Source organism: Eumetopias jubatus, unplaced genomic scaffold, assembly GCF_037043125.1.
Source record: "Eumetopias jubatus isolate StellerSeaLion01/CBP00866 unplaced genomic scaffold, mEumJub1_p1.0 scaffold_3, whole genome shotgun sequence".
NCBI lineage: Eukaryota > Metazoa > Chordata > Mammalia > Carnivora > Otariidae > Eumetopias > Eumetopias jubatus.
The window spans coordinates 113,836,344-113,864,039 of NW_028274809.1; the positions used below are offsets into that span (position 1 = coordinate 113,836,344).

The 27,696-nt window shown below is 44.7% G+C and overlaps 1 protein-coding gene across 1 annotated transcript; it reads left to right on the forward strand.

The window, feature by feature from the left end:
- The first annotated feature begins 823 nt into the window (after positions 1 to 823).
- ATP12A (ATPase H+/K+ transporting non-gastric alpha2 subunit) lies at positions 824 to 26,981 on the forward strand. Its single transcript, XM_088021971.1, is given in 24 exon segments — positions 824 to 876; positions 1,448 to 1,475; positions 1,477 to 1,647; positions 4,670 to 4,729; positions 7,543 to 7,746; positions 8,522 to 8,635; positions 9,623 to 9,757; positions 9,889 to 10,006; positions 10,261 to 10,529; positions 11,389 to 11,587; positions 11,749 to 11,858; positions 13,442 to 13,576; positions 16,749 to 16,941; positions 19,103 to 19,278; positions 19,955 to 20,091; positions 22,644 to 22,794; positions 23,327 to 23,495; positions 23,583 to 23,737; positions 25,024 to 25,147; positions 25,332 to 25,477; positions 25,948 to 26,081; positions 26,238 to 26,339; positions 26,776 to 26,867; positions 26,953 to 26,981. Coding segments are annotated over 24 exon segments (3,204 nt in total).
- Positions 26,982 to 27,696: the final 715 nt, after the last annotated feature.

Genomic DNA, 27,696 nt, shown 5'->3' on the forward strand with positions numbered 1-27,696 from the left:
TCCCATTTAGGGGATGAGGGTGTTTATCCGACCCCAGCCTACAGCTACGGTTCTGCCCACGAGGCAGCCTCATTCCTGAGTCCTCTGACTGCACAGCTTCCTCCCATCTCTCCTCTCCACTCTCCCCCTCCACAGTTGTTTCAGAACTCCAATTTTTATCCGGATCCTGTAAGGTAATTCAGCTACTCCTCAGAGCTCTCTCGGTAATTCCCAAATTCACTCTGACACCACATTGGCCTGTGAAATCCATCCTCCGATAATAAGGTTGCCTTTTATGGCCAGGACACCTTAGAGAGCAGTTGCTGGTAGGAGCCGCAATTTTCCCGCTCTGCTTTGTACTTTTACGAATTCCTTTATTACCAAAGCAAATTTTAAAAGCAAAGCGGGTGAGGGTCCCACCAAAGCTGGGGTGAGGGCGTGCGATCGTCGGGGGCTCGCCCAGAGGCAGGCTGCGGCGGTTCGCCGGCGCTGCTCTTGGGGACCCCCACGCCCCCGGCCGGGGCCCGAGCCGCGCCCGGCTCCCTGGATGGAGGCCCCGCCGCGGGCTTCCGCGCCCGGGTCCGCGCCTGCGGGATTCCCGCCTCCCGGGGCGTCGTGAGGCCGGGCAACCTGCTCGCGGGTAGGTACGTGGGCGGGGCAGGCGGCATTTAAGTCGGGCACCGCCTCCGCGGGTCAGCGGCTGGAGCTCGGCAGCGGGAGGTGCGCGTGAGGCTCGCGCCGCCGCCGCTCGCCACCGCCGCCCGACCGGACCCCCGCCCCGCGCGCGCCGCCACCCAGAGCCTGGACCCCGAGCCCTCCTGCCGGCCGCACCACCACCGGCGCCATGACCAAGGTGCGTGCGGGCCCCCGGCGCCGACCGGGACCCGTGCGGAGCGGGTGGAAGGCGAGGGGAAAGAGGAACGACTGGCCGTCTTGATTCTGCGCTCCTGACCTCTGCACGGCTCCTCTCCCTTCGCGGAGCTGGCTGGGGTGAAGTCCCGAATCCGGACGCTGTGGGAAGGGGCCCCAGGGGTCCTAGGCCAGCTCCGATGTGGCGCGTGGCGCCGGGCTGGGGGTTATGGCCGCCCTGCCCGGGACTGAGATTCAGTGGGCACGTCCCACCCAAGAAGCGGGACACACGCCGTGTGTCCTGAGGGGAGCAAGGTACTAGGGAGACCCTGGGGCTTGGAGGGGTCTTGTCTCGAGTTGGAGGAGGTAACTTCCCACCTTCCCCAACCCCAGGGTGGGGTCACCCTGAGGAGATGCCGGCAGGGCTGTGCTACCCAGCCTTCCCTCTACGCTAGAGGGGAAGAAAGGAGAGAAAGGGCCTGGGAGTTGCTGTTTGAAGGTGGGGAAGAGAGAACCTCTCCACATCGTGCGACTTACTCTCTCTAGAGGAGAGAATGAAGGGGACTCCCTTCCCTGTAGGTCCCTGACCCACAGAGAGAAACGCTCGACGCCTCTTCAGAAAACCCATCTTGGACCAATATTGTACCTCTGCTTTCCTTTCAGAAAACCCTAGAAATTTACTCTGTGGAGCTCAGTGGAACGAAAAACATCGAACAAACAGACAAGGGGAACGGCAAGGAGAAGTACAGAGGCCTGAAGAACTGCCTCGAACCCAAAAAGAATCACCGTAAGGAGGAGCTTACGAAAGAACTGAATCTGGTCAGTTGATTTGGCCCTTAAGCCAAATGTGTCCACTGCCTTTCCCCCTTGAGAACTTGGAACCACCTCTTAACAAAAGGAAGATCAATCTCAAGGATTTGAAAATCCCCATGAGATTTGTTTCCTAGTTTAAAATAAATGGTGTGATAATATCTGCCCAGGGGTCAGGCCTTCTGCAGGATTCCTGCATTCTGGTTGTAGGCACTCCCAGGTAGAACTCTTGAGTTCCCTCTGATTCCAGTCCCCACAGGCACAGCCCAGACCTCTCTCCTTCCTGGCAGTTTCACTGAGATATCCCTAACCAACTGCCAGTTTTTAGCTGATAAGGGAAAACTATTGGAGCTGGAACCATGCAGGAAGAAAACAAGACCACTAAACCTTGCTAGATTTCTGGCTATGTATGCCCCATGAGAAAGAATAATTTCACTGGTAAGAATATTGGGCTTGGATTCAAAGGACCTTAGGCTCAATTGAGTTCCACTTCAGTGATTGGTAATTGGGAGCAAACTACCTAGCTTCAGTGAAGCTCCATTTTCTTTATGTAAAGTGGGAAATAAACAATTTGCATGGATGAGGGGAAAAGTGAGAAAAGAGTAAGAATATTTTGTAATTTATGCAATTTATAATTAAATTATAATTTATAATTAGTAATTTTGTTATTTATGGAAGCATAATATTATTCCTGTTAAGGAAGAACTTTGGAGTTATTAAAGCTGGCCACCATGGGCAAGATCTGCCTCAGAACTGAAACGTGACAGGTTATGTTTCAGGAATGTCAAGGGGGAAACTTCTACAACAAGCTTGAAGTCTTACTAGATCATCCCTGCAGTTCATTGCAGACTTTAAAACTTATTGTTCGAGCGGACAGTAGTGGTGTGAGTTCGTGTGGGCTAGACAGCCCATTGTTAAATATTCAGGAATTTGGCAAGTTGATTGATGCTGGGTTAGCATCTTGGAACTTAGTTATGGTGAAAAAATCGGTAAATGCTACAAATCAGAGTTTTTTATTTATTTTACCTGGAGAGCTTGTTAAACATTTAGCAGCACACCACTAGGCATTTGCCCATGTATGTTCTGACAGACATTTAAGAACACAGCCCTGAAATAGGACTGACCTGAATTCAGATCCCAGTTTCATTGACATTCAGTTCCTATTTCAAAAAATGGGAAGTAAAGACAGTGCCTACCTGTTGGAGTTGTTAAAAAGGTTAAATGAAATAAAACTGGAGAAAGACTTAGCACAGAACCAGATAATAATCGTTCTTATTTCCTACGTATCTCTAGCATTTAGGATTGAAGACACATCTAGTCTTCCTTGAAATTGTTACTTATAACATAAATATATCTCCATTCTATCATATGCCTGTTTATTATCAAGAGAATCTCCCTTCTTTGAGCATTTTGTGAAGATGTATAATATAGAAAGATAATTTTCATAGTGTTAGCTAGTGTTCCCCTGCTTCCCGGCTGAGAGAGGACCATGTTTCCTTCTTCTTTCCCAACATTCTCACAAGAATCCTATAATCTGATTTGTGACCGCGTACTGGGATGCCCTTTGGCACATTAGAACTTTGACAAGAATGAAAGGATCCCTGGCTGCTGAATGAACGGGCTGATAATGTCCAAAGCCTGAGCCACAGGATGCTGCCCTGAGCTATTCTAGGGCTGGCCAGCAGAGTGCGCCACAGGCACCCACCATACCTCCTGCCCCAGGCTCTCATCCCCAAAGCCAGGGCTGAAGAAGGAAAGATAGTCTGCCTCCTCCTGCCTCACGTACAGGCCCCTTAAAGTCTGAGGTCCAGCCATGCAATCTAATCACCTGTTACTTGTATCTGCCCAGAATTTAGCACACTGTGCACAAAACCGTGTCTTAATCCTTTGAATCCCCAGCCATATCTTTTGATCAATATTGGTACAATGACTAAATGAATAAAGCAGAATCTGGCTGAGGAGAAGACAAAATAATTTTTTAATTGGAAAATCTAATCTCTTAACACAACAGGTAACTTTTTTGCATATACTTAAGAAAAGAGATGGTTCTAGTACCCATCACAGTATAAATCTTTGTTTCAGATGATCAGAGCTTGAAGAATCCTGAGTGCTAGGTTTTCTAGGTGGGGTAAAGAAGGCTTTACTCACCCCTGGGTTTTCAGAGACAGGAAGAGGCTTCTAATCCTGTAGCCCAGTGGCTCTCAAGGGACAGGATAGGAGGAATTTGCCCCCCATGGGACATTTAGTGAGGTCTGGAGACATTTCTGCTTATCACTACTCCAGGGAGGGTGCTAGTAGGTGGCATATAGTGGATGGAAGCCCGCCCCCCCCAACAAAGAGTTATTGGCCCAAATGTCAACAATGCCAAGGTTGAGAAACTCTGCTTTAGTCTAATGATTCTATAACAAAATTAGCAAGTGTGGGCCATACTGGTATTTATTTGGCAGTTTTAAATCTGCAGGGCTTCTCTAACAAGTGAACTCCCTGAGTCTCAAGTACTTGATTAAGGAAAGACTTGCTTCTCTCTACCAGAGACTACCTGCCCAATGAGGGCTCCATGGGTAAGGAGTTGTCAGATGGGTCTGGTCTGGTTTGGTATTGCTCATCACCCTCAACTAATCCCAGAACTCAGGTCTGAACTAAGTATCCAGATCACTAGCACCCGGACAGCAGGCAGGTATGCTAGAACGTGCACGTGCTGGAGATCAGATTGAGATGAAATGCATTGCTTTGTTCGTGAGAACTAAAGACAGCTAATATGTAGTAAATGACAAATTAAGTCTGAACTCAAGGGATGGCCAGAAAATGCCCTGGCCGGTAAATCAGAAGAGTAAGCTTCTCCTGTAGCAAGACTCTCTCTTCCCTCAATGCAATAACCACCTGGCACAGAGGGTTTTCTCATTCTCTCCCTCACTCTCTGGCCCCCTCCTATCATCAGTGCTTCTCTCAGTTTTCATGGGCTGGGCAAAGCTTAGGGTTTGAGTATTTTGGAATTATTAATGAACTTTCTTCTTCCTTTCATGGACTTCAGGATGACCACAAACTCAGCATTAAGGAACTGGAAAAGAAATATGGTACAAACATCATTACAGTAAGTCATCAAGGGATTGGGGATTGGGAAGAGAAGCCCTGGGACTATGCAAAGGACGGTACAAAGCCACGGGCTTAGGGTGTATGGAAAAGTCGATGGCATCTTTAGGATGAAGCAGCAACTTTGAGGATGCCAGTCACCCACATGCCCAGCATGTGAGAGAGGGCTGGTTGACCTCAAAAGCTGGCATGTCTTAACTAAAGCCTGGAGTCAAGCCCCTCTGCTGAGCTGGACACCTGGCTATAAACATTTCTTTTGATTGTAACTGCAGGAAAGCTGTGGTATCCCCAGAAAGGCTCGGACACTTCCTTATGGTCATGGTCAGAGGTTGCTTTAGATCCCCATGTCCAGGAAGTATAATGGTCTTATCAAAGAATGGGGAAAACCAATGTTAAAAAGCAACCATCCAGAGTGACAGTCTTATAACCCTGCTGTACATCTCTTCCTCTGAGAAGGAACAATGACTCCAGGACACACTGGTGTGCTCTCAGGCGTCTGACAAATTCCCCCACCACAGGATTCCTTGTGTGAATTCAAACTCAAATTAAGTTTCAAAAGTTTTGGTGTTTTGACATCAGGAGATTTGGATACATCTGTTCAAGTCAACAAAAAGACCTACTGTGTGCAACACACAAGACTGGCAGTGAGAGGGCCAAAGAGGGGCAGATGATCCCTGGTCTTAAGGAGTAAGAATTTCAGCAGGGGAGGCAGGGATATAAGAGGAATATAACCTCCAGCCTGTTTGACTTAGATGGCAAAGAGAGGTCTAAATGGTGTGCTGAGTGAGTGACAGATTCTGACCAGAGGAGCCAGAATGGGCTCCCTAGATCATGCAGTGTTTGAATCAGAACATAAGAGGAGGATTTGGGTTTAAGTTAGCAGAGTACCCAGGAGACCGGAGAGGACAATCTGGGGTTTCTGGGAGCTGTTGTGTGTGGAAAGGGGAGGGAGGGGATAGAAAATGAGACTGAGGAGAGGTAATTTGAGTGAAACCATCAAGCACTTCCATATTAAACTAAGGAATAAGGACTATATTGGTTATACACAATTTCTAAGCAGGGAAGTGATTTAAATAAGATTGGCTTTCAAAAGGTATTTCTATAAGAAGATATATACAGTTACAGGTAGGTAGGTGGATGGATTTTTTTTTAAGTGGGAGATGGAAAGGTCTAGAAGAATGAGACAATAACCCAGGAATATAAAATGAGGAACTGAAACAAGGCAGCAGCAGTAAGATGGGAAGGGAAGGGGACAAGGTTTCAGAGAAATAATTGGTAGGACTTTGTTTCACTGGGGTATTTGAACAAATCCCTGATCCCAGTTACCAAGGTAGAGAAGCAAGAAGAGGTGATTTGGTCAGGTGGTCAAGAGGGCCATAGCGGGACACGGGGCTGAGAGATTAGAGAAAACAGCAGGAAGGAGATGGTGATGAATTTTATTTTGACGACAAGTTAGTGACTTCAAATCCAGTTATTCAGCAAATATTTGAGCCTGTATTACAGAACAAGCAGGACACCCTATAAAGGACACGAAAATCAACAAGGATAGACTCTTTTTTTAAAAAAATATTTATTCATTTGTCAGAGACAGAGGGAGAGAGAGCACGAGCAGAGGGAGGGGCAGGCAGAGGGAAAAGCAGACTCCCCACTGAGCAAGGAGCCCGATGCGGGACTCGACCCCAGGACCCTGGGATCATGACCTGAGCCAAAGCAGCCACTTAACCAACTGAGCCACCCAGGCGTCCCAGAGTCTTTTTTTTTTTTAGTTAAAGATTTATTTTACTTACTTTAGAGACAACGCATGAGTGGGGGGAGGGGCAGAGGGAAAGTATCGCAAGCTGACTCCACACTGAACGTGGAGCCCAACACGGGGGTCGATCTCACGATCTCAAACAACCATAAAGTAAGGCCTGAGATCATGACCTGACCTGAAATCAAGAGTAGGAAGCTTAACCAACTGAGCCACCCAGGCACCCCAAGGATATAGTCTTTAAGCTGTCCTTTAAGTAGCTTACAACATGATTAGGAAGAAAAAGTAATGACAAGACTTTCTCCATAAAGGATAGTTTGTGGGGAAAAAACCTTTGAGTTACAATACAGGATTTCAAGGGGGGTGGAGGGGCCTCTGTACCCCTGTGGAAGCCATGCTTACCAGGGAGGGCTTCTGGCAAGAAGTGACCACACATGGGCTTCAGAGTTTGGTAGAATTTATAACTCTTAAGATGAACAAGAACTTAGAACTTGGGGTGGATATAGAGAAAAGCAGAAAGACACCAGACTTAAGGATGAAAAATTAGCCAGTGCAATATGTAGAAGTTCCAGAACAGAATATTTTCTAGATAGTTACCACATTGCCCTTAACCTTGGCGATTAGCTTTTGTATTTCGAATCCTCCTTAGCCAAGTTACTCCTATCTCTAGATGAATCTCCAAGAAACTAAAATGCCTTAGCAGAGTCTAATATAGTGGCTCTGGAGCCAGATTGCCTGGTCCCATTTAGTAAATGGATGATTTAACCTCCATGTGCCTCAAATTTCACATCTGTAAGATGAGGATAATAATTGCACCTTCTTCAGAGGGTTATTTTGAAGAGTAAATAAGCAAATATACAGAGTACATTGCCTGGCTGATATTAAGCATTAATATTAAATATTCTTTTTAAAAAAGTGCGAGTTGGGGGAGGTGAGGCATCATCCACTTTTCCCAGGCCCTTCTTGGGCATGGTAACTCCTACCCACAATCTGCAGAAAAATGACATCCAATCTGAGGGAATAGAAATGTCTAATTCCTGTTTGTTTTTGTCTGGCTTTCTCAGGGTCTCTCTAGCACCCAAGCTGCTGAGCTCCTGGCCCAGAATGGGCCCAATGCCCTCACTCCTCCCAAGGAAACACCGGAGATTATCAAGTTCCTCAAGCAGATGGTGGGGGGGTTCTCCATCCTTCTGTGGATAGGAGCCATCCTGTGCTGGATTGCGTTTGGGATCCAGTACTCCATGAATACAACTTCATCCCTAGACAATGTAAGGGGGCCTCCTTCCAGGGTTTGCTAAACTAGTAATGGGAAAACAACCATAAAGTAAGGCCATTAGTGGGCAGAGCAGTGGGCTGTAATCAGGAGTCTACACTGATCAATTACTGTGCAGGTTTGGGAAAATCAGTAATTTCACCAGCTGTAAAATACAAATCATAGCTGACTTTCTGATGTCCCAGAGGCAGCATGAGCATGAATTTTAGAGGGAGAGAGAGACACACTATAAGTTCCTGAGGGGACAAAAAAGATCTATATCCATGTGAAATATTTTGGGTTTCTCTCTCCTCAAAGCTAATTGTGTCCCTTTAACATGGGGAGCATCTATGCCTGCTGATAACAGTACCAAAACCAAAAAACTGACCTGGCCAGCATGATGCTGAGAGAAAGAAGCCAGATGCAAAAGGCCACATACTGTATGATTCCATTGATAAGAAATGTCCAGAACAGGCACACCCTAGAGACAGAAAGATCAGAGGCGGTTAGGGCTGGGGGCAGGGGTGGGGAATGACAGCCACTGGGCAGTAGCCATCTTATTGGGATGACGGAAATGTCCTAAAACTGGCTTGTAGTGATTGTTGCAAAATTGTGTAAATTCATCAAAAATCATTGAATTATACACTTTAAGTGGGTAAATTTTGTGACCTGTAAATGACACCAGAATACCACTGCCATGTCTCTCACCTTCCCGTGGAGAGCTCAAGCCCTAGGACCTGGCTCATTCCTGATGCCTGTTCTTCTGATAGATGCTTCTTCCCCTTACCCAGGTATACTTGGGCTGCGTGCTTGCCTTGGTCGTTATTTTAACAGGGATCTTTGCTTACTACCAAGAGGCAAAAAGCACCAACGTCATGGCCACCTTCAATAAGATGATCCCACAGGTGAGTGGCAGCCATCTCTCTCTGGTCTCCACATGACTTCAGATGAGGAAGCATCAGATAACGAGGAGAATGGGGCCTCTAAGGCAGAGGGTCAGTGCTCCACCCATTGCTGTCTGAGAAGTCTTTGGCAATCTTTCTGAAGCCCCATTTCCTCACAGAGTTTTGAGATAATCAGGGAAGTAAGATACAGGAATATGCTTAGTCAAGAGCAAAACAGGACAGAAACATCAGTCATCACACAACATCTTCTATTACTCCTCTTGAGCTTTGGTGAACCGTTCAAACAAAAGTAATTCAGGTGCATCCAAAAGTGAGTTGTAGAAGTTTGGGAGTATTCCCTGGTAGCCAAGGAGGTCAACCTACAATTCTTTATCTGTGACCATTTTTACACCCATTTTGGAGTCTCTCTGCATGTTGCCCCAAACTACTGTCAGTGAGGGATGCCCACTGCTCCTGTCCTCCCACAGGACCCCACGTTAGGAGTTCTCTAGGGAGACCACACACCACTGTCAGCACAGTGGGAAAACCACACTGCCCCTGGCCCACAGAGCTGCCAGCTGGAGAAGGTTCTGGATGGAATCGTCCATGCTAAGAAGTGGGAGATCTGCCTTCCACTCTGTAAAGTCTTCCTGACCCGAGCAAAAGTATTAAACCCTTTGGCTCAGCCATCGGGGTTCTTCCTGGACATCCCACCCAAGATCATTCATCCTTAATTGTCCCTCTCTCTGTCATGCTTGGGGCTGTCAGTTTGCTATATCTGCCCACAGCAGCGTTTTCTCGTTCCAAGAATATCTCTAAGAGTTCCTCCTCAAGAAAAGATAGTTCTTAGTGTCTTCAGGCCCCAAGTAAAAGTCTTTTGTTGCATTTTTGCCATTCTGACAGCTGTGCCTTCCAGTGCCTCCATTCTGGAGATGTGGGGAGATGAGGATGGAGGAGAGTTGGCGTCATTCCAGGATCTGAGGCATCTGTCACTGTTTTCTTTTGCAGCAAGCTCTTGTCATTCGAGATTCAGAGAAGAAGACAATCCCTGCAGAGCAGCTGGTGGTGGGAGACATAGTGGAGATTAAAGGAGGAGACCGGATCCCTGCAGACATCAGGTTGTTGTCTGTTCAGGGCTGTAAGGTAAGTGCCACAGGGCACCCCAAATATCATACTGATAACTAGCTGCCATTCTGTTGTCTTTCTAGATCTCAGTGTGACTGGGGCAGGGAACAAGATACCTAGTCTTGAACTTTTCCCAAAATTTCTTCTAGGTAGATAACTCATCTCTCACTGGAGAATCTGAACCCCAGCCCCGCTCCTCTGAGTTTACCCATGATAGTCCCCTGGAAACAAAGAACATTGGCTTCTATTCTACAACCTGTCTGGAAGGTAAGTCTGCCTGGTTCCCATGACTACATGCACCACCCGTATCACCTCTCCCCCACAGGCTTAATGTTCGAATCTCTTTACCATCTCTTGCTACAAAGCTTTTCAAGGACAAAACATGGAACTGAAGAGCCCAGAGAACTTTGTAATGTTGTGTGCTAATTGATCATGTAAACCAGCAAAGAGAAGATTATAAGCAGGCTATGGTCCCTTCATAGCTGAGGATCCCCAGAATAAAATGTGTACTTCACCTGTAGGCACAGCGACTGGCATGGTCATCAACACAGGTGACCGCACCGTCATTGGTCAGATCGCCTCCCTGGCTTCAGGAGTCGGAAATGAGAAGACACCCATTGCCATTGAGATCCAGCACTTTGTTCATATTGTGGCAGGAGTGGCCGTCTCCATTGGCATCCTTTTCTTCATCATCGCAGTGTCCCTGAAGTATCAGGTCCTGGACTCCATCATCTTCCTCATTGGCATCATTGTGGCCAATGTGCCTGAGGGTCTCCTGGCCACTGTCACTGTGAGTCCATGCTGCTAGGTGGCCTGTCCCCTGACCCCATTAACACATGGCATTCTGCTGTGCTGGGTGTGCGCCCACCATAAACTGCAAGTCTCTTCCATCTTCAGAACAACACTCCCTCCCTGTCAGGGGACACCATGGGACATTCTTTTTTTTTTTTTTAAAGATTTTATTTATTTATTTGACAGAGAGAGATACAGCGAGAGAGGGAACACAAGCAGGGGAGTGGGAGAGGGAGAAGCAGGCTTCCCCGCGGAGCAGGGAGCCCAATGCGGGGCTCGATCCCAGGACCCTGGGATCATGACCTGAGCCGAAGGCACACACTTAACGACTGAGCCACCCAAGTGCCCCTACCATGGGACATTCTGAGGAAACTGTTTTTTAGAGAGACAAACGGAATTGTGATATTGTTAACATTTTTAACACTGTCCTAGAAAACTTTATATTTTCATTTTTAGGAGCTCTATCTGCAAGTTTATATTATCTTTCTCCTTAAGAGCTCGATAGGATAAAAAAAAAAAGATCTAGATAAGACGCAAACACCACTTACAGATTTTCAGGAAGCCTGACACCTTCTCTACATTTTCACATTTCTTAAAAAGAAAAAAGAATCCTTGGCAATTTCTGCAACTGAGGAACTTGGGCACATTGTTCACCTCCTACATTTAATAGAAGGATTATGGCATATATATATAGGGCTTTATGTGGTTTATCAGCCACTGGGTCAGCTTTACCGCATCTGTAACTCTACCTCTGTCCTGAAATCAGTCCGGCTCCAGCTGCTTCTATGTTATGGAGCCTGAGTTCAAAATGATGATTTTTCTCAAAGCTTCTTCCTCTCTCTCTCTCTCCTGTCTAGGTGACTCTGTCGCTGACAGCTAAACGGCTGGCCAAGAAGAACTGCTTGGTGAAGAACCTGGAAGCAGTGGAGACCCTCGGCTCCACCTCTATCATTTGCTCAGACAAGACTGGGACTCTGACCCAGAACAGGATGACTGTGGCTCATTTGTGGTTCGACAATCAGATCTTCATAGCTGACACCAGTGAAGACCATTCAAGTAAGTCTTCTGGAACATTCAGGGTGGCCCGAAGCTATGGACTCGAGCAGAGCGGGCTGAGCAGAACATGGCAGCATTGGTGTGCCAACCAATCAGAGGATTGGTTGACTAGTATGGATATTAGGTCCAGGACCCATAGCATCCACTGTTCTGTTTTCCAGACCAAGTCTTTGATCAAAGCTCTGGAACCTGGGCCTCCTTATCAAAGATAATAACATTGTGTAACAGAGCTGAGTTCAGACCAGGACAAGAAAGCGTCCCCATCATGAAGGTAAAGCTTCAGTATATACTTGGTCTTAAATCATAGCCAGTTTGAAGTCACTTCCTCTGTTCTGATTTTGGTACTTGATTTAAATCTCTCCCACTGAGTGAAGTTTGTACTAGTAAGAGCAAGTCTGATTCACAAGACCTGCAGAAAATTTTCTTCACCCTAACTTGCTTTGAGAAATCACCGAGATGTCTAAAAGTCCTCAGAACAGTGATTTAGGTCTATTGAGAATTCTGTCTCATTCCTGAAAATGAATGTACCTTTAAGTTACTTTCCTTTACAAGCAAGTAGATATAATCAAAGTTCCTTTATTACATAAATGCCATTCACTGAAGTTTAAAATATAATTGGAAGGAAATAGAAGGCTTGACCTTAGAACGTATTCCTCTTGGCAGCAGATGCGGTGCTAAGGGGCCCTGGAATGTTAGCATATACAAAAACAAACTTTCCTTTCTCCCCCTTCCTCCTCCCCTTCCTCTCTCTTCTCCCCCTGTCCTCTCCTTCTGAGTGAGTCACTCAATCTGTCTTCTCCTGGCTTTTCTATTTGCCATCTGTTTCCTTCATTGACTCTTTCTTTCTTATACTTTTTGTTTGGTTGCTTTTCTTTGTCAGACAGCTCATCAATTCTCTTCTTGGCCCATCAGTTCTCTGTCCATATCTTTCAAATCCTTATCTCCAGTTCTGATTTTTCACCCAAACTCCATGGATCTCCGATTAGCTGTGTGCTCCCACTTGAAAGTTTTGCCATGTTAGACTCTGAACAAATTACACTTGCCACCTTCCACTTGTACCCAACCTGGCTCTAAATCACTATCTTGTCCCTTTTCTATTTTTCTATGACATAACCATTTTAATTTATCATCCAGTCCAAAATTTTTGGAAGTCATCTTTAACTTTCTTCGTTCCTAATATCTTGTGAATCACTAAATCCTATTATTCTTGCTTCAAATAAATATATAATTTTACTTTTCTGTTATCGTCAGTACCTTACATCTAATTAATTATACCAACCTCTTGATTGGCCTCCATGATTCCAGTTTATCCCTCCCCCCAGTCTTTCTTGCATACCAGTAATTTTCCTTAAATACTTCTTTAGATGAACTGCTTCACCTAACTTTGCTCAAAAACTTTCCATGCATCTGTTTTCTGCTGCTTGAGTTTTGGACCTTGCCTGACTTTCAGGGCCCTCTGAATCTGTCTGCATCCTCCATATCCACCTGTACATTCAGCACTTACAATGGAACTCTTCCACTTCATGCCTTCATTCATGGCAGTCTGATTTCCAGAAGGCTTTCTTTTGTTCCTTTGTCTGCCAGTTATCCACCCGTCTTTCAAGACTAGTTCATAGCTGGTTTTTTCATGGAACCCTCCAGGTCTCACAGAGCTCAAACTGTTTTGAATTTCCCTAATGCCAGTAAGCAGCACCATTCAGTTTAACACCTCCACCATGGTTCAGTCAGTGGCTCATTGTGATGCAATCGTTTATTAGATACTGAGCTTAGTCAGGCCGTCTGCTGGCTCATTGAAAATAAGCACAAAAGAACCAGATTATGTGCTACAAAAATTTGTTTTCTCTTGATTCTCAGAGAGTTGTGGTTGGAGATGCCTCAGAAACTGCTCTTTTGAAGTTCTCAGAGGTCATTTTGGGTGATGTGATGGAAATTAGAAAAAGAAACCACAAAGTAGCTGAAATCCCTTTTAACTCGACCAATAAATTTCAGGTGAGTTTTTCCTCACAACTAAATCTTTGTTATCATAAGAATGGCATTTCTACCTGTAAGTGTCCTTTGGTTAGTATGTATTTTGAATGATATTTGACTTCAAAAATAGCCTTCAGGGATGGAGGGCCTGGGCATCTGGTAAGCCCAGAACAGGTTTTCCTTGCTGGCCTCTTTCCTTTGCCAGAAATAGGTAGAGAAAAAAGAAAAGTGAAGATCTTGTTAGGGCCTGGCTGTCCCTATGAATGATTGATCTATATTATACCCCACCCCCCGACACACATATGCCACCTCCACCCCTACCAGGTAACTTGCACAGGTCAGGGGCAAAAGCCACATCCTACAGGATAAATGAAAAGTGGGGGATGAGGGAAAACTAACATTTACTGCTCCCTTAGTGTGTATCTGGTTCTTTCATTTAATCCTCACGATAAGCCTGAGGTAGGATTAATTAATCTCAATTTCTAGGTGAGGAAGCAGGTCCCTAGGAAATGTTGATGTGACCAGAGTTCCCAAGCACCTAAGTGGCACAACCAATTTTCACATATATTTTCAACTCCCAAGGCCATGCTTTTTCTACCACCACACAGAACAGTTTAGCTTGGGCCTTGTGAGTAAACCTTGCCCTTTGTGAACACCAATGAATAGTCTCTCAGATGACTGTTACCAGCCACAGTGCTTTCCAGTTCTGCCCCATATGCAGTTGACAGGGACCTCCTTTCTACCCATTGCTCAGGAAGAAAATGGCCACCATTGCCTATCTGTCTTCCCTCATTCCAGGCTGGCCAATGGTCAACTAGTTCCATCCTCCTCAGGGTGGGACAAATGACAATTTGTAGCCCAGTTTACTGCTGCAGGTGGGACTTCCCATAGACTCCAAAGCCCTGAGAGCAGGGCCTTGTGACTTGGTCTTTGCATAACAGGAAAGTATATAAATAAGATAACCATGTTTGTGTAAAAGTTTCTGGTGTTTACCCACACATTTTGTTTGGATGGCATTTAGGATTGGGAAATAACTGTGTTGCAAACACCTCTGTGGATAACAAGCCAATGAAGAATTGTAGTTAGCCAAATAGACAACTAAAAAATGTATGAAGTAAAATATTAAAGCCAGTAAATCAGGTCTCTTGTTCAAAACAGACGTGAAAATAGAATGAGTAATGATCCTAAAATAACAATAGTAATGATAGTTATTATATGCTAATTTCTACATGTATAGAATCACTCAATTCTCTCAACTCTACAAGGTAGGGAATGAGGAAACTGAGGTACAGGGCATTATCGCACATCTAGTAAGGGCCAGAGCCAGGATTCAAGCAGACCCAGGGAGTCTGTGCTCTTAAGGAGTAGATCCAATTGTCTTCTAATCAGGAACAAGACTCAGAATCCTGCTGCGGCCCCATCTACTCTAGTAAAGACTTTCCTCATCATGTGAGAAATGAGAAAAAGCAGGTTCCATGAGGCCTCATATACTAAATGTTGAAGGGGAAACTAGGCTACCCAGAGTTGGGACTAGACAAGAGGACCTGTGTGGGTTCCTGCAGAAGAGGTCAAAGAGCCTCTTTGGAGGCTGTTAGTGCCATTTTATATCTACACATGAGCAACACTCAAAAAAGAGTCTTTGATGTTGTGACCTTGGAAGGTCTCTGGGGTATCATTCAACCAAAGGAAACAAAGTAGAAAGTCTATGTCTTACTGATTTTAGAATAGCAATTCCCCAAACTGAGACCAGCCCATAAAAATATTTCCAATAGTTTGTGGCAAACTGGAAAATTAGGACAGTATTTTATAAAGTTCTATATAAGGATGAATGTATTTAATTTAAAAGATTATCCTTTGTATGCTACCTGACTAAGGCAGGGACTCTGGAGCCTACTAGCCTGAATTCAAATCCCAGCTCAGCCACCTATTAGGGCACAACCTTGTTCTTGCCAGTTAACCCCTCTGTGCCTCAGTTTCCTTCCTTGTAAAAGGTGATAATAATAGTACCCATAGCCGTAGGGTAGTTTCGAGAATTAAATGAGTCAGTGTGTGAAGCACTTAGAAGAGTACACAGTATAAAAGTGTTTATTGTTTCTACTTTTTAAATGTTAAAATATCCTATCTTCGAGAAGAGGATAGTGATAATAGATGGGAGGTTTTACTTTGGTTTTGATTAGTTAGGTGGGTTTTTTTTATGTGTTTACTTGGCCATTAAAAACAATAACAACAACAACAACAAAACTATGCTTGCCCTCTACTTTTTTATTTTTTATTGTGCTCCTCTCTGGTATCCAGAAGGCTAAGAACTACTGATTTAGTATCAACTGATAGGCCCAAAATGGTAGGGTTTTGTTTTTGGGGGTTTTTTTTGTAACTTACTCATTCTCTTTCAAACACTCCAGCTTCCTGAAATTCCTTTCGAAGGCTTAGGAGAATACCTGGTATATAACAGCTTCCATAAGACTTAGACATTTTATATAACTGGTTTTTTTTTTCAGATTTTTTCTGATTACCTTATTAGGATGAATCTGGAAATAGAATCAGTAGGTGAGAGAATGTTGATATTAAAATTGTGTTACTTAACTGTCCTGAAAGCCTGTACGTGAGAGTGTCTACTTCCTCCACCCCTACCATTTTCCTTCACCTCCAGGCAGTAAAACTGGATTAATTTGGAGCTGAAGAGGCATAGAAACTCCTGCTGCCCTCATGCCTGCCTGAGTTCAGAATAGCTTGGGACCCAAAGTCTGCTACCCATGATAGGGAGGTAGAGACAAGAAGCAAGAAGAGGTGGCTCACAGTCCCCTGACCCCTATGGGTACCACCGGAGATCTGGTTCAATACACAAGACTTCACAGGGCAACAACCACATCTGGCCTCCCTAAAGCAACTAGTTTCTGTTTGAAAGATGAGATCTACTTACTTTGGATTCAAATTCAGGGTGCTGCTCTGAGCAGGACCAAGTCTAGATCTCTGCATGTTACTTGACCACAAAATAAAAAGGATAGAACATGCCTGTAGTGAACACTCCTTTTCATGCCAAGGATAAATAGCCTAATGAGAGAAAGGGATGTCTTTAATCTTCTTGTCATGTTGCTACTTAAGAGATCTGTCCAGTTCAGGCCCTTATAAGTAAAGATGGTGTCATTATTCAATGGCAGGGAATACGTAACACACTCAATTCCTTCCCTCCCAGCTCTCCATACACAAAACGGATGACCCCAATGACAAGCGCTTCCTCATGGTGATGAAAGGGGCCCCTGAGAGGATCTTAGAGAAGTGCAGCACCATCATGGTCAACGGCCAGGAGCAGCCTCTGGACAAGAACACAGCCGAAGCCTTCCACACAGCATACATGGAGTTGGGAGGCCTGGGGGAGCGCGTGCTGGGTGAGCTCTTGGTGGCAGAACCCTTACCTGTCACCTGTTGGGTGTGAGGCTCTATGCCAGGTCAAGGCACAAGAGGAGACAGACTTATTATTTAGTTGAGTAGCTATGCATCTACATGAATCATAGAAAGAAGAATATGATAAACATACGAGAATATTATATGGTAGTACTGAGGAAGGTGGGGTAGCTTCCAGATAAAGAAAATCTGGGAAGATTTTATGGAAGGAGTTACATTTTAAACTGGGCCTTGCACAACAATTCTTGAAGGGAGGTGAGGTAAAATATTTGAAGTAGAGGGAACAACATAGGCCAAAGCCCAGAGTTAGAAATGGTTGGGGTGTGTGCCCACATTATGAGTGAGCCAGTCTGTGTAGAGTGTTGCAGATAGATAAGATGGCATAGTCCTAGGGGATGGGTAGGAAAGATAGATTGGAGGGCATGATATAGAGTGCCTTATGTGGGTGAGAAACTGGGGTTTCATTCCACAATCAGAGAGAGTCACAGAAGGCTTTGGGATGAGTGAACCAATCAGAATTAGAGTTTAATTCTTGGCAGGAGCAGGAAGAGGAGAGGCATGGGTCTCAGGAGGAGGTGGCTGCCCTTGTTCAGGTAAAAGAGGGTGGGAATTTGATCCAAGGCACTAGGAAGGTGATGGAGGGGGCAGACACAAGAGACTTCATGGAGGCAGAACTGGTAAGACTTAGCAACTAGTTAGAGGAGAAAAATAAGTTTAAAATAATGTTGAAGTTTCTCACTTGTTTATCAGGGAGAAAACACTGCCAGTAATAGAGACAGGGGTTGTCAGAGGTGGAAGGAACCATAGAAATAGAACAACTGGTAGGAACCTAATTGTGGTAACTTAAGTGGTATCACAGGGTATATTCTGTCCTGAGAATCTGGGTTGACAGAATGGCACCTGTGAACTATAGACTATGAATTCAAGGTAACAGAAGTTCACAGTTGATGATAAGGCTCATTAAACATCATAAAAGTTCTTGCCAATAGAGATGGAATCTGTGGAATGTGTGTTTCTAAAGGATATTTGAGCTTGTAAAGCAAATGAAATAATTAAATGAGGTGATAATGCTATAAGCATGCCTTAAATAGCCCACAGCACCAGGTAGTGTTTCCAATGCAGGATTGATACCCATCTGACAAGAATCGCTCTAGGAACCTTGTGTTTGACCTCTCAGACCCTGTGCTTTACTGAAATGTGTGAGGCATTGGGGCATGCTGAGAATAAATTTGATATAAAAGCTGATGAGAAAGTCACATGATCTTAGGAGTCCCACCAGACACAGGAATCCCTTCTACCTTAACCTGTGAGAAGCAGATGCCTTCTGAGTACAAAAGATTCTCCATTCCTAATGGCCTTTCTCTCACACTTACCTTGATTAAAGACCGAGCTTCATACCATTCCCCTGGTGCCCCAGATTCTTTCCCCAGTTTATGCAGTAGCATGTGCTGTTTTCTCTGCCTCAAATGGCCATCCCATCCCTAACCCTCCCTTCTCCCTGGAAAACTTCTAACTCCTCTCTCAAGAGTCAACGCACATGTGACCTCCTTGGGGGAGTCTTTCCTAATTCCCCAGGTGGCTGTTCTCTATAACACTCACTATGGTGTGTTTGTTTGTTTGTTTGTTGTTTTTTAAAGATTTTATTTATTTATTTGACAGATAGAGACACAGTGAGAGAGGGAACACAAGCAGAGGGTGTGGGAGAGGGAGAAGCAGGCTCCCCGCTGAGCAGGGAGCCTGATGTGTGGCTTGATCCCAGAACCCTGGGATCATGACCTGAGCGGAAGGCAGACGCTTAACGACTGAGTCACCCAGGCACCCTCACTATGCTTTTTTATGCTTTACCTCTTTATGTCTCTGCCCCCACACTAAACTGAGACATCTTCAGAAGCAAAGGCCACCCCCTCTTGGTTTCTGTATCCCTAAAACATACCAGAAAATCCAGTGGGCACACAGTAAATTACTTTTGGATGAAATATGTCCTTCCTAATTACAGCATGCATTTCGGAATTGAAAGAATAAAATGATTCTGGTATACTCTCAAGTATTAGTAAAATAGTAAAGGAGTGTGTGAAAATGTTCCTCCTTTTCTTTTGTTATTTCTTATCCTAATTTCATTGACTCCCAAATTCATGTGCATTCCAGGTTTCTGTCATCTCTACCTGCCAGCAGACGAGTTTCCAGAAACTTATACATTTGATGTAGACACGATGAACTTTCCCACATCTAACCTCTGTTTTGTGGGCCTCTTATCTATGATCGATCCCCCTCGCTCCACTGTACCTGACGCAGTCACCAAATGTCGGAGTGCAGGGATCAAGGTGGGACCTATTTTCCTGACTTAAGAAGTCCTCCATTTATGTTGTCTAAGAATGTTTGCCATCAGAGATAGTATTTAAGTCTCAAAATAAATATCATAATCCCCCACTCCCTTTTTATCTCAACTTTCACTATACTAAGATTCTAGTAACTGTCCCAATCAAGGCAAAATGTGTCAGTGTGGAGCAAACCACAATAGTGACTGCAGTGAGAAGGCCATGAATTGACTTTATCTTGCCCTAGATTATGATGGACAATAAAAGTTTTTATTACTTAACCTTAAGGTTCAGCCTCCAAAATCCATTTATCTTCATATTATCAAAGCCAAAATATTAGTTCCATTACCATGTTAATATCAAGACTGTTGAAGCAACATGAGGCTGTCTCAAGTACACATCCCCTAGCCCTTTCACAAGTAAGGTAACATCCAAGGGAAAGGGCCTCCTCTAATGTCAGAGAAGGAAAAGTAAGAAGCTCAGAAGCAAGGATAGATCCAATGAGATCAGTGTGTTCTTCAGAGACAGTTTTGTCTTTGATCTAAAGATCAAGAACTGCCCAAAAGGGCAAACCACTATAATCACTAATCACATTCTACTAGGTCATGGTAGAGTAGGTGATACTGTCTGGCCAGCCGAGTTTCTCATTGTCCACATGCCCTTCTCATTGTTTGTGTTCTAGGTTATTATGGTTACAGGTGATCATCCAATCACAGCCAAAGCTATTGCCAAGAGTGTGGGTATCATTTCAGCCAACAGTGAGACAGTGGAAGACATTGCAAAACGCCTCCACATTGCTGTGGAGCAAGTTAACAAGCGGTAAGCACAGAACCAATGTAGCCAAAACTCAAGTTCTTACCCAAGTCCTTATCCTTGTTAGTTCTAAAGAGCTGTGCTATCTGGAGCAAATCCCCTTTTTGCCAGACACTCTCTCAGGGTAACGCTAGGCTGTATTGGCACCATGAAAATTACCCGTGATATATTCCTTACATGAAATTTAAAAACCCAGTGGAGTAGATCTGAAAACTTCAGTGCCACATCTAGAGTGAGAAAAACTGAAACAAAATTTATATGAAATTACTTGCCACTGATCCAGTTGTATAATCAGGAATATTAAGAACCCTCTGTGTCTGGTGCACTCCCTTAGTGCTTATTTTGAGTATTTATTCAGATGCTTCATAACGCGTAGCTATGTGGACATACGGTAGCAAATAGAATGAAAGCTTCCTAACGAAAGATTTAGTTTTTCCTTCTGTCTCCTAATTCTTGTAATCATGTCTGTCCTTTAGTCCATCACCCATTCATTCACTCATGTATTAACTCTTTCAACAATTGTTTTTTTTCTTGTTTTAAAGATTTTATTTATTCATTTATTTATTTATTTGAGAGAGAGAGAGAGTGAGCACAAGCAGAGGGACAGGAAGAAGCAGACTCCCTGCTGAGCAGGGAACCCGATGTGGGGCTCAATCCCAGAACCCTGGGATCATGGCCTGAGCTGAAGGCAGACACTTAACCAACTGAGTCACACCAGTGCCCCTCAACAATTAATTGTTGAGTGCCAACAATATACCAGGCACTGTCCTGGACACTGGAACTGTAGTAGCAAACAGACTAGACACTATCCCTGCCCTTGGGGAGCTTTCCATCTAGGGCAGAGGGATAGAAAATTAAAGCTCCTTCTGATGTGGTAAGTACAGTGATGTGGTAAGTACAGTGAAGGACACACAGAGGACAAGGGTTCAAGCAGTGGGAGGGGTCCAGAGTCACCTGGACTGTTGACAATTTAAATGATCAAAGACTCCAGAGTCTCAGTGTAAAAATAAATGTCATGGCTTTATTATAATTTCATATTATAATAATGGGGAAGGGAGAGACCAGTGAACCTCTTCTAGTTTACCCAAGCATTTATACCTTTTAGAATACAGAGCTGTCAGTTAATAAATTATTACCTGGGCAACAATTACCAGTTAAGACTACCACACAGAATTGTAGCCTCTGGGCACAATAACAATATCTAAAGTCTAAGAGTATTCCACCATTCCTTTGTGTAAACAGCATTCATCCGACAAAAGCTTTTTGGAGCTTTTCTTAATTTGTTTTATTTATATATTTATTTAAATTCAATTAGCCAATATAGTACATCATCAGGTTTTGATATAATGTTCAATGATTCATTAGTTGTGTATAACAGCCAGTGCTCATCACATCACACGCCCTCCTTAATGCCAAAAATAATAGGATTATACATATCCATGCAACTCTCCTCACTGAACAGGAGATGGGATAAATTTGTTAATGTTTTTAGCTATCCACTTTATCAACTGTACCTTTATGATCATACAGTAACTGTACTTTTGCAGCTGTAGGGAGAAAGGACAAACCCTTTTCTTTTTATCTTACTTTTATATATATATATTTTTTTTTACCAGAACATAAGAACACCTATAGTTTGAGTCAAGTGCTAGGATTCTGGTATTTAGCACCAACCGGAAAACACAGACCTAAAAAAGCTCAAAACAAACATGTATAGAAAAAGGCCTGCAGTGTTTTGTGAGTAGGGGTATAAGCTATGATTTGAAAGCTAAAATGTGGAGTGTTAGCCAAGGGAAGGTGAGGTGAGAGATGCCTGTTCCTGGCAAAGGGGAAAGACGGGTGAAGGCCCAAGGGCACTGGAGGAGGTGGGAGGTTCAGGGCTGGGAGTCCCACGGGCTGCAGGGGGAGAGCCAAAGGGGAGGTGAAGCTGCAGCTGGCCTTGCAGACCAGGTGAGGGGCTCTGGGGTCTGCTTCAAGCGCAGTGGAAAGCCTCTGAAATGTTTTAGCAGGGAACAACACAATCAGATCTGCATCATTAATAGTTTCTAGAACCTTACTTTCATCAGCAGCAGACAATAGTTTTCCTCAAAGAGGACCTCAATAAATTGTTCTCCCTACACGGCTCATTGCGCAGTAGACACTATAAATCTGAAATAAGCAACAACACAGAATTGTTACCCATGTGTGTTGGCATAAGCTGAATTCAAGGACCCAAAACATTTGAACAGGAAGTTTTTTTACCCTCTTTTTACTCCTTAAGTAAAACATTGCCCCACAGGTGTTCCCACCCATTCCTACAAGCAAAAGGCTATTTGGCTTATTCCTATTGTATGATATCAGAAAATGGGCCTTACTGTTTTGCCTCAGTTTACTCTCTTGAAATGGAGACCAAAGTGTCCCCAGAACTTATAACCCCTATCATCCCACTAGAGTATTAATATCAAGGACATTGGGTTCCTGGTAAAGTCAAAGAGGTGTCAGCCCACTTCCTGTCCAGAGCAGTGTTTCAGCCTAAGATCCCACCTTTGGCCTCACTCAGTTCCTTCTGGCCATTCTAGGGATGCTAAAGCTGCGGTGGTGACTGGCATGGAGCTGAAGGACATGAGCCCAGAACAGCTGGATGAGCTTTTAACCAACTACCCAGAGATCGTCTTTGCCCGGACATCCCCCCAGCAGAAGCTGATCATCGTGGAGGGCTGTCAAAGGCAGGTGGGTGGACAGCAGCACCCAGAGAAACTTCCAGGTCTGTCACTGTCCTGTGGGGAAATGCAGGGCTCAGATCTGGATCCCAGATCAGGGCTATGATACTTTTTAAACCTCTTCAGAGACAATTCTTCATCACTTTACATTTCTACCCTCTCAGGGGGCTGACCCTCCACCCTCCTTTGAGATCTTCCTGCATGCAGGGCTTTCTGACAATGAAACATTTGGTCCTGTGGTAGGTGTGCATATAGAAAGATTTGAAAATGTAAGATACAGAAGAAAAAATGTAAAGACACAAGATATAAAAGATCCACTTTAGCCTGCCACACACAATGGTTTTAATTACGGAACACATCTTGTTTGGAGTTTGCTGTTCTTGCTTCTGGGATTTCCGGGCTTTATCTTTTCCCCAAAACAGACCGTTCATTTCAGCTCCAGTTGGTCCTACATCCTCCAGAGGAAAGGAGACTATGTTGATTTTGTCCTACCTGTGACCCCTTAGATCTGCTGACGCCCATTTTCTCATGTGTTCCCATAGAATGCAGTTGTCGCTGTGACAGGGGATGGTGTTAACGACTCTCCAGCTCTAAAGAAGGCAGATATTGGGATTGCCATGGGGATAGCAGGTTCTGACGCAGCCAAAAATGCAGCTGACATGATCTTGCTGGATGACAACTTTGCATCCATAGTCACAGGGGTGGAGGAAGGTGAGTGAGGTCTCAAGTGGCCTTACCAAGACAGCAGTCACCTGGGGGATCAAAAGCAAGTCCTATGAGAGCAACATCTTTGCCTAGGTCGCCTGATCTTCGACAACCTAAAGAAGACTATCGCTTACACCCTGACCAAGAACATTGCTGAGCTGTGCCCCTTTCTGATCTACATCATTGTTGGGCTTCCCCTGCCCATTGGCACCATTACTATCTTGTTCATCGACTTGGGCACAGACATAGTAAGTAGCACTAAAGGGAACAGGATCTGATAACTGCCCCAAGTGATGGCAACTTCAGGGGCATTACCTGCAAGGGCAAGGAGATGGACTAAATCAGTGCTCCTCAAACTTTGATGTGATGGGGCCAGAAGGTCTACATTTCTAACATGCTCTTAAGTGATACCAATTCTGCTGGTCCACCAGCTGCACTTCAAAGCAAAGGACTAAAGAGATCTGTCAAATGTTTGGAAGTTAAAACCACTTCACTTCCTATAAGAGCTTTTCAAGACATGAGCTCTTTACCCTCCCCCCAAAATAGGCCATTGGTCAGTTTCAGCTCATATGCCTCCCTTCCCTCTTAAGAAGATAGAGCTATCACTAAATAGCCCCTGTAATGCCGGGGCCCAGTGTCCAATGTGATAACCCACAACTGCTCCTTGTCAAGTAAAAGAATCTGATCTGGAAGCGCCTCACCTACACGCAGTTAGAAGTAGCAGGTATTAACACGTGATCAAGCCTCACATTGACCTACAATAATGCCACGTAAACCCTCCCCTCTTCTGGTATGTGTCCATTTAAGAAATTATGACAGTTACCCACATGGCTCCAGCTTACATAGGCAAAGGGGGAAAAAGGCAACGGAGCAAGCTGAATTCACAATGAGAATGCAGCAAATGGCGCCTCCTACCCTCTTGTTTGGTACAATACCCAGGCAGTCAACACATTGCGGAAAGACTAAAGATATCTTTGCCTTAGAGGGGAACCGGGCTCCTCATGCTTTACAGTCAGATCATTTTCCAGGCTCTTTCAATTCACTTCTTTTTCTCCACTGCAGTGCTTCTTGCATCACCTGGGAACTTGTTAGAAACGAAGATTCTCTGGCCCCAGCTCAGACCTTGGGAGAGACTGGAGGTGGGAGGTGGGGCCCAGAGATCTGACCTTTAACAGGCCTTCCAGATGGGAGGACCTGTGAGAGAACCGCTGTGATCCAATGGCATGCCTAAGGAGGAGAGGATGGTAGGAAAAATCTGCCCCAGAGGAGAAAAGTTTTTATAGCTAGCATCTTTAGAACTGCCAGCACATGGTGATAAAAAAGCAGACTGATTTTTAAAGTCAACCGTTTTTAAATTCTCTAGAAACAATGAACCCCCATTGCCTACACCCTGGACAGACCGGTTCCACAACCCTACCACCACCGCAGACTGCCAGCCCCACTGCCCACCCTGAGGCCCCCTGGCGCCATTATCACTCTCTTGGTATGGCACAGTGTTTCAGGGCTAGGCCTCACGGACTGTCTCCCCTTCTAGATCCCCTCCATTGCCTTGGCTTATGAGAAAGCTGAAAGTGACATTATGAACAGGAAGCCTCGCCACAAGAAGAAGGACAGACTGGTGAACCAGCAGCTTGCCATGTACTCTTACCTGCACATTGGTACGACGAAGGCATCGCTGACCTGTCAGACAAGTGACCACCCCGAGAATTAATTCCAGTCAGGAACTGTTTTTCCTTGTGGGGCAGGCTTGGAATGGGAGGAGGAACCGAAAGGAAAGTGAGCACAGGCGCAATTCCAAAGTCATGTATAGAACCTCTGCCCTTATTTCTTTTGTGCTTTTAGGCCTCATGCAAGCTGTGGGAGCTTTCATTGTGTATTTCACTGTGTATGCACAGGAGGGCTTTAAACCCAGCGTTCTCATTAACATCCGGGTGGAATGGGAAAATAGCAATGTGAATGACTTGGAAGACAGCTATGGACAACAGTGGGTAAGGAAAGGAGTCCTGCAAAGTCCGACTTCTCCCCTCCTTTCACTCTCTTGCCCAGACTGATGCAGAACTTTCATTTCCCTGGACAGCCTTAATGAGACAGAGAAGGTGAAAGTTTTCTCAGTTAATAGGGCCTGTGGGCCCCTTTGTAACATTGGTTTGGCCTTTGCCAGGACTCAGCCTCCTCTCTTGAATTAGATACCTTGAGCTCGCTTTCTTACATTGGCTTTGCAATTGGTATGGAAGAGTAACCAGTCCAACAATACCCACAGTGGAGCCAAATCAATTAAGTTAGCATCTTTCCCTACTCAACCGAGTAAAGAAAACAAAGTTTCTTTCCAAACACAAGGAGGTGATCCTCTGTCAATCTTGGTGAGGTGGGAAGAGAGTAAAACTTTACAGAACTACGTTGATATTGTCCTAAAGTTTTCCCTCTGGGGTTTCATGGTCTCCTTTTTGTCTGTTGACAGACATTGTACCAGAGGAAATACTTAGAATGGATGGGCTATACGGCTTTCTTTGTTGGCATCATGGTCCAGCAAATAGCAGATCTAATCATCAGGAAAACCCGGAGGAACTCCATCTTCCAACAGGGTCTCTTCAGGTACTGCCCACATCCAACCTCATAGTTCAACCCTGGGCCTTCGATGCAGGAATGATGAGGGTTAGGCCTATAATACATGAGGGCCTTGACTCCACTGGGTGTGTGGTCCTGTAGCCATGTGAATTCAGAATCTGTTTGCTTTTATGTTTCTTGCAGAAATAAAGTCATCTGGGTGGGGATTGCCTCACAGATTATCATTGCATTAATCCTCTCCTATGGGCTTGGAAGTGTCACAGCCCTGAGTTTCACAATGCTCCGGTGAGTTCCCCTTCAACAGTGGACAGGAAAGAGCCAGCTGTGTTCTGAGCTGTCACAGCCTAAGTAAACATTTAGAATTCCAGCGGGTTCTTTCCCCTCCAGGCTTTCAAATGAGACAAAACCAAATCAGTTCTATCTTAGTCTGTCTTAGATTTTGACCTGCTAGTTTTCCCAGAAGAGGAAATGGGTTTTCTAAACTTCACCATCCCATCTCCACCTTTAGCCAATAGGCCACTTCAAAGGCAGATGTTGCTTCTACCAGTCGCAGTCCAGTTTAAATAAGAAGCTTTCCAGTTTTATGTTGTATGACACAATGGATGTGTTGTTCTTTCCAGTAGGGCAGAGAAAACGACCAAGAAGCTCTTTGCCCATTGGCAGGGGGCTTGGCCCTTTCTTTGGATGCATTCAGACTTACCTTCCTCCCTTCTGCTTCCAGGCCTCAGTATTGGTTTGTGGCTGTGCCATTTGCCATTCTAATTTGGGTGTATGATGAGGTGCGGAAACTTTTCATCAGACTCTACCCTGGAAGTAAGTAGTAATATGATTTTTGAGACTCTGTTTATCTACTTCAACAGACTCCTGATTTCTCAGTAACTTTTTTCTACCTCTACAGGCTGGTGGGATAAGAACATGTATTATTAAGACCACCTGACTTCCCAAGCCTCCCAGTTGCACGTTGGGGATGTTCTTCATCTTCTGGCTGCATCTGGGAGACTGCTGCAGTAGGGACTTACCAAAATGCAGAAAGAGAAGGCAGAAAACAGTATGAAAGATACCCACCGGGGTTTTGTACTTTCAAGCAGATATTCAACTGTTTATATATGATTTGCTTCTCTATATCCATCTCCATGTTCAAAAATATGTGAATTTCAAGGGAAGAATGACATGTTTATATGTATATAAAGTTCACTCACATTAAATAGTCTTGGGTAATCCGGCCACCTGCTCAGATCTTCCTGCTAGATGAGATGGCTCAAACCTCCATTCCATACCCTATTAAAAGTCCAATGACCTTCCTAGATTCTGTGAATTCCCAGAGAGCTTATAATTTCATAGTCACCTTGCTTAAAAAGGTTAATTCAGCTGAAGGTTTGCAAGAGATAGAAGTGATGGCAGGTTTACATCACAGCAACATGGACAACCTCAGTTTTGACTCTCAAATATCCTTCTTAACGGTCCCCAGTCACGCAGCTGCATCCCTGCTCACCCCACCCCTCACCACCTCACCAGTCCTTTGGCGCCCTCCCTCCTCCCAGCTGGACTCCTCCCTCCCTCCCACGTTGCTCTCCACCCCGCCACCAACTCCAAAACTGAGCTCCACGTCGATTTTGCACATCCCAGCTCCAGATGCTCTCCC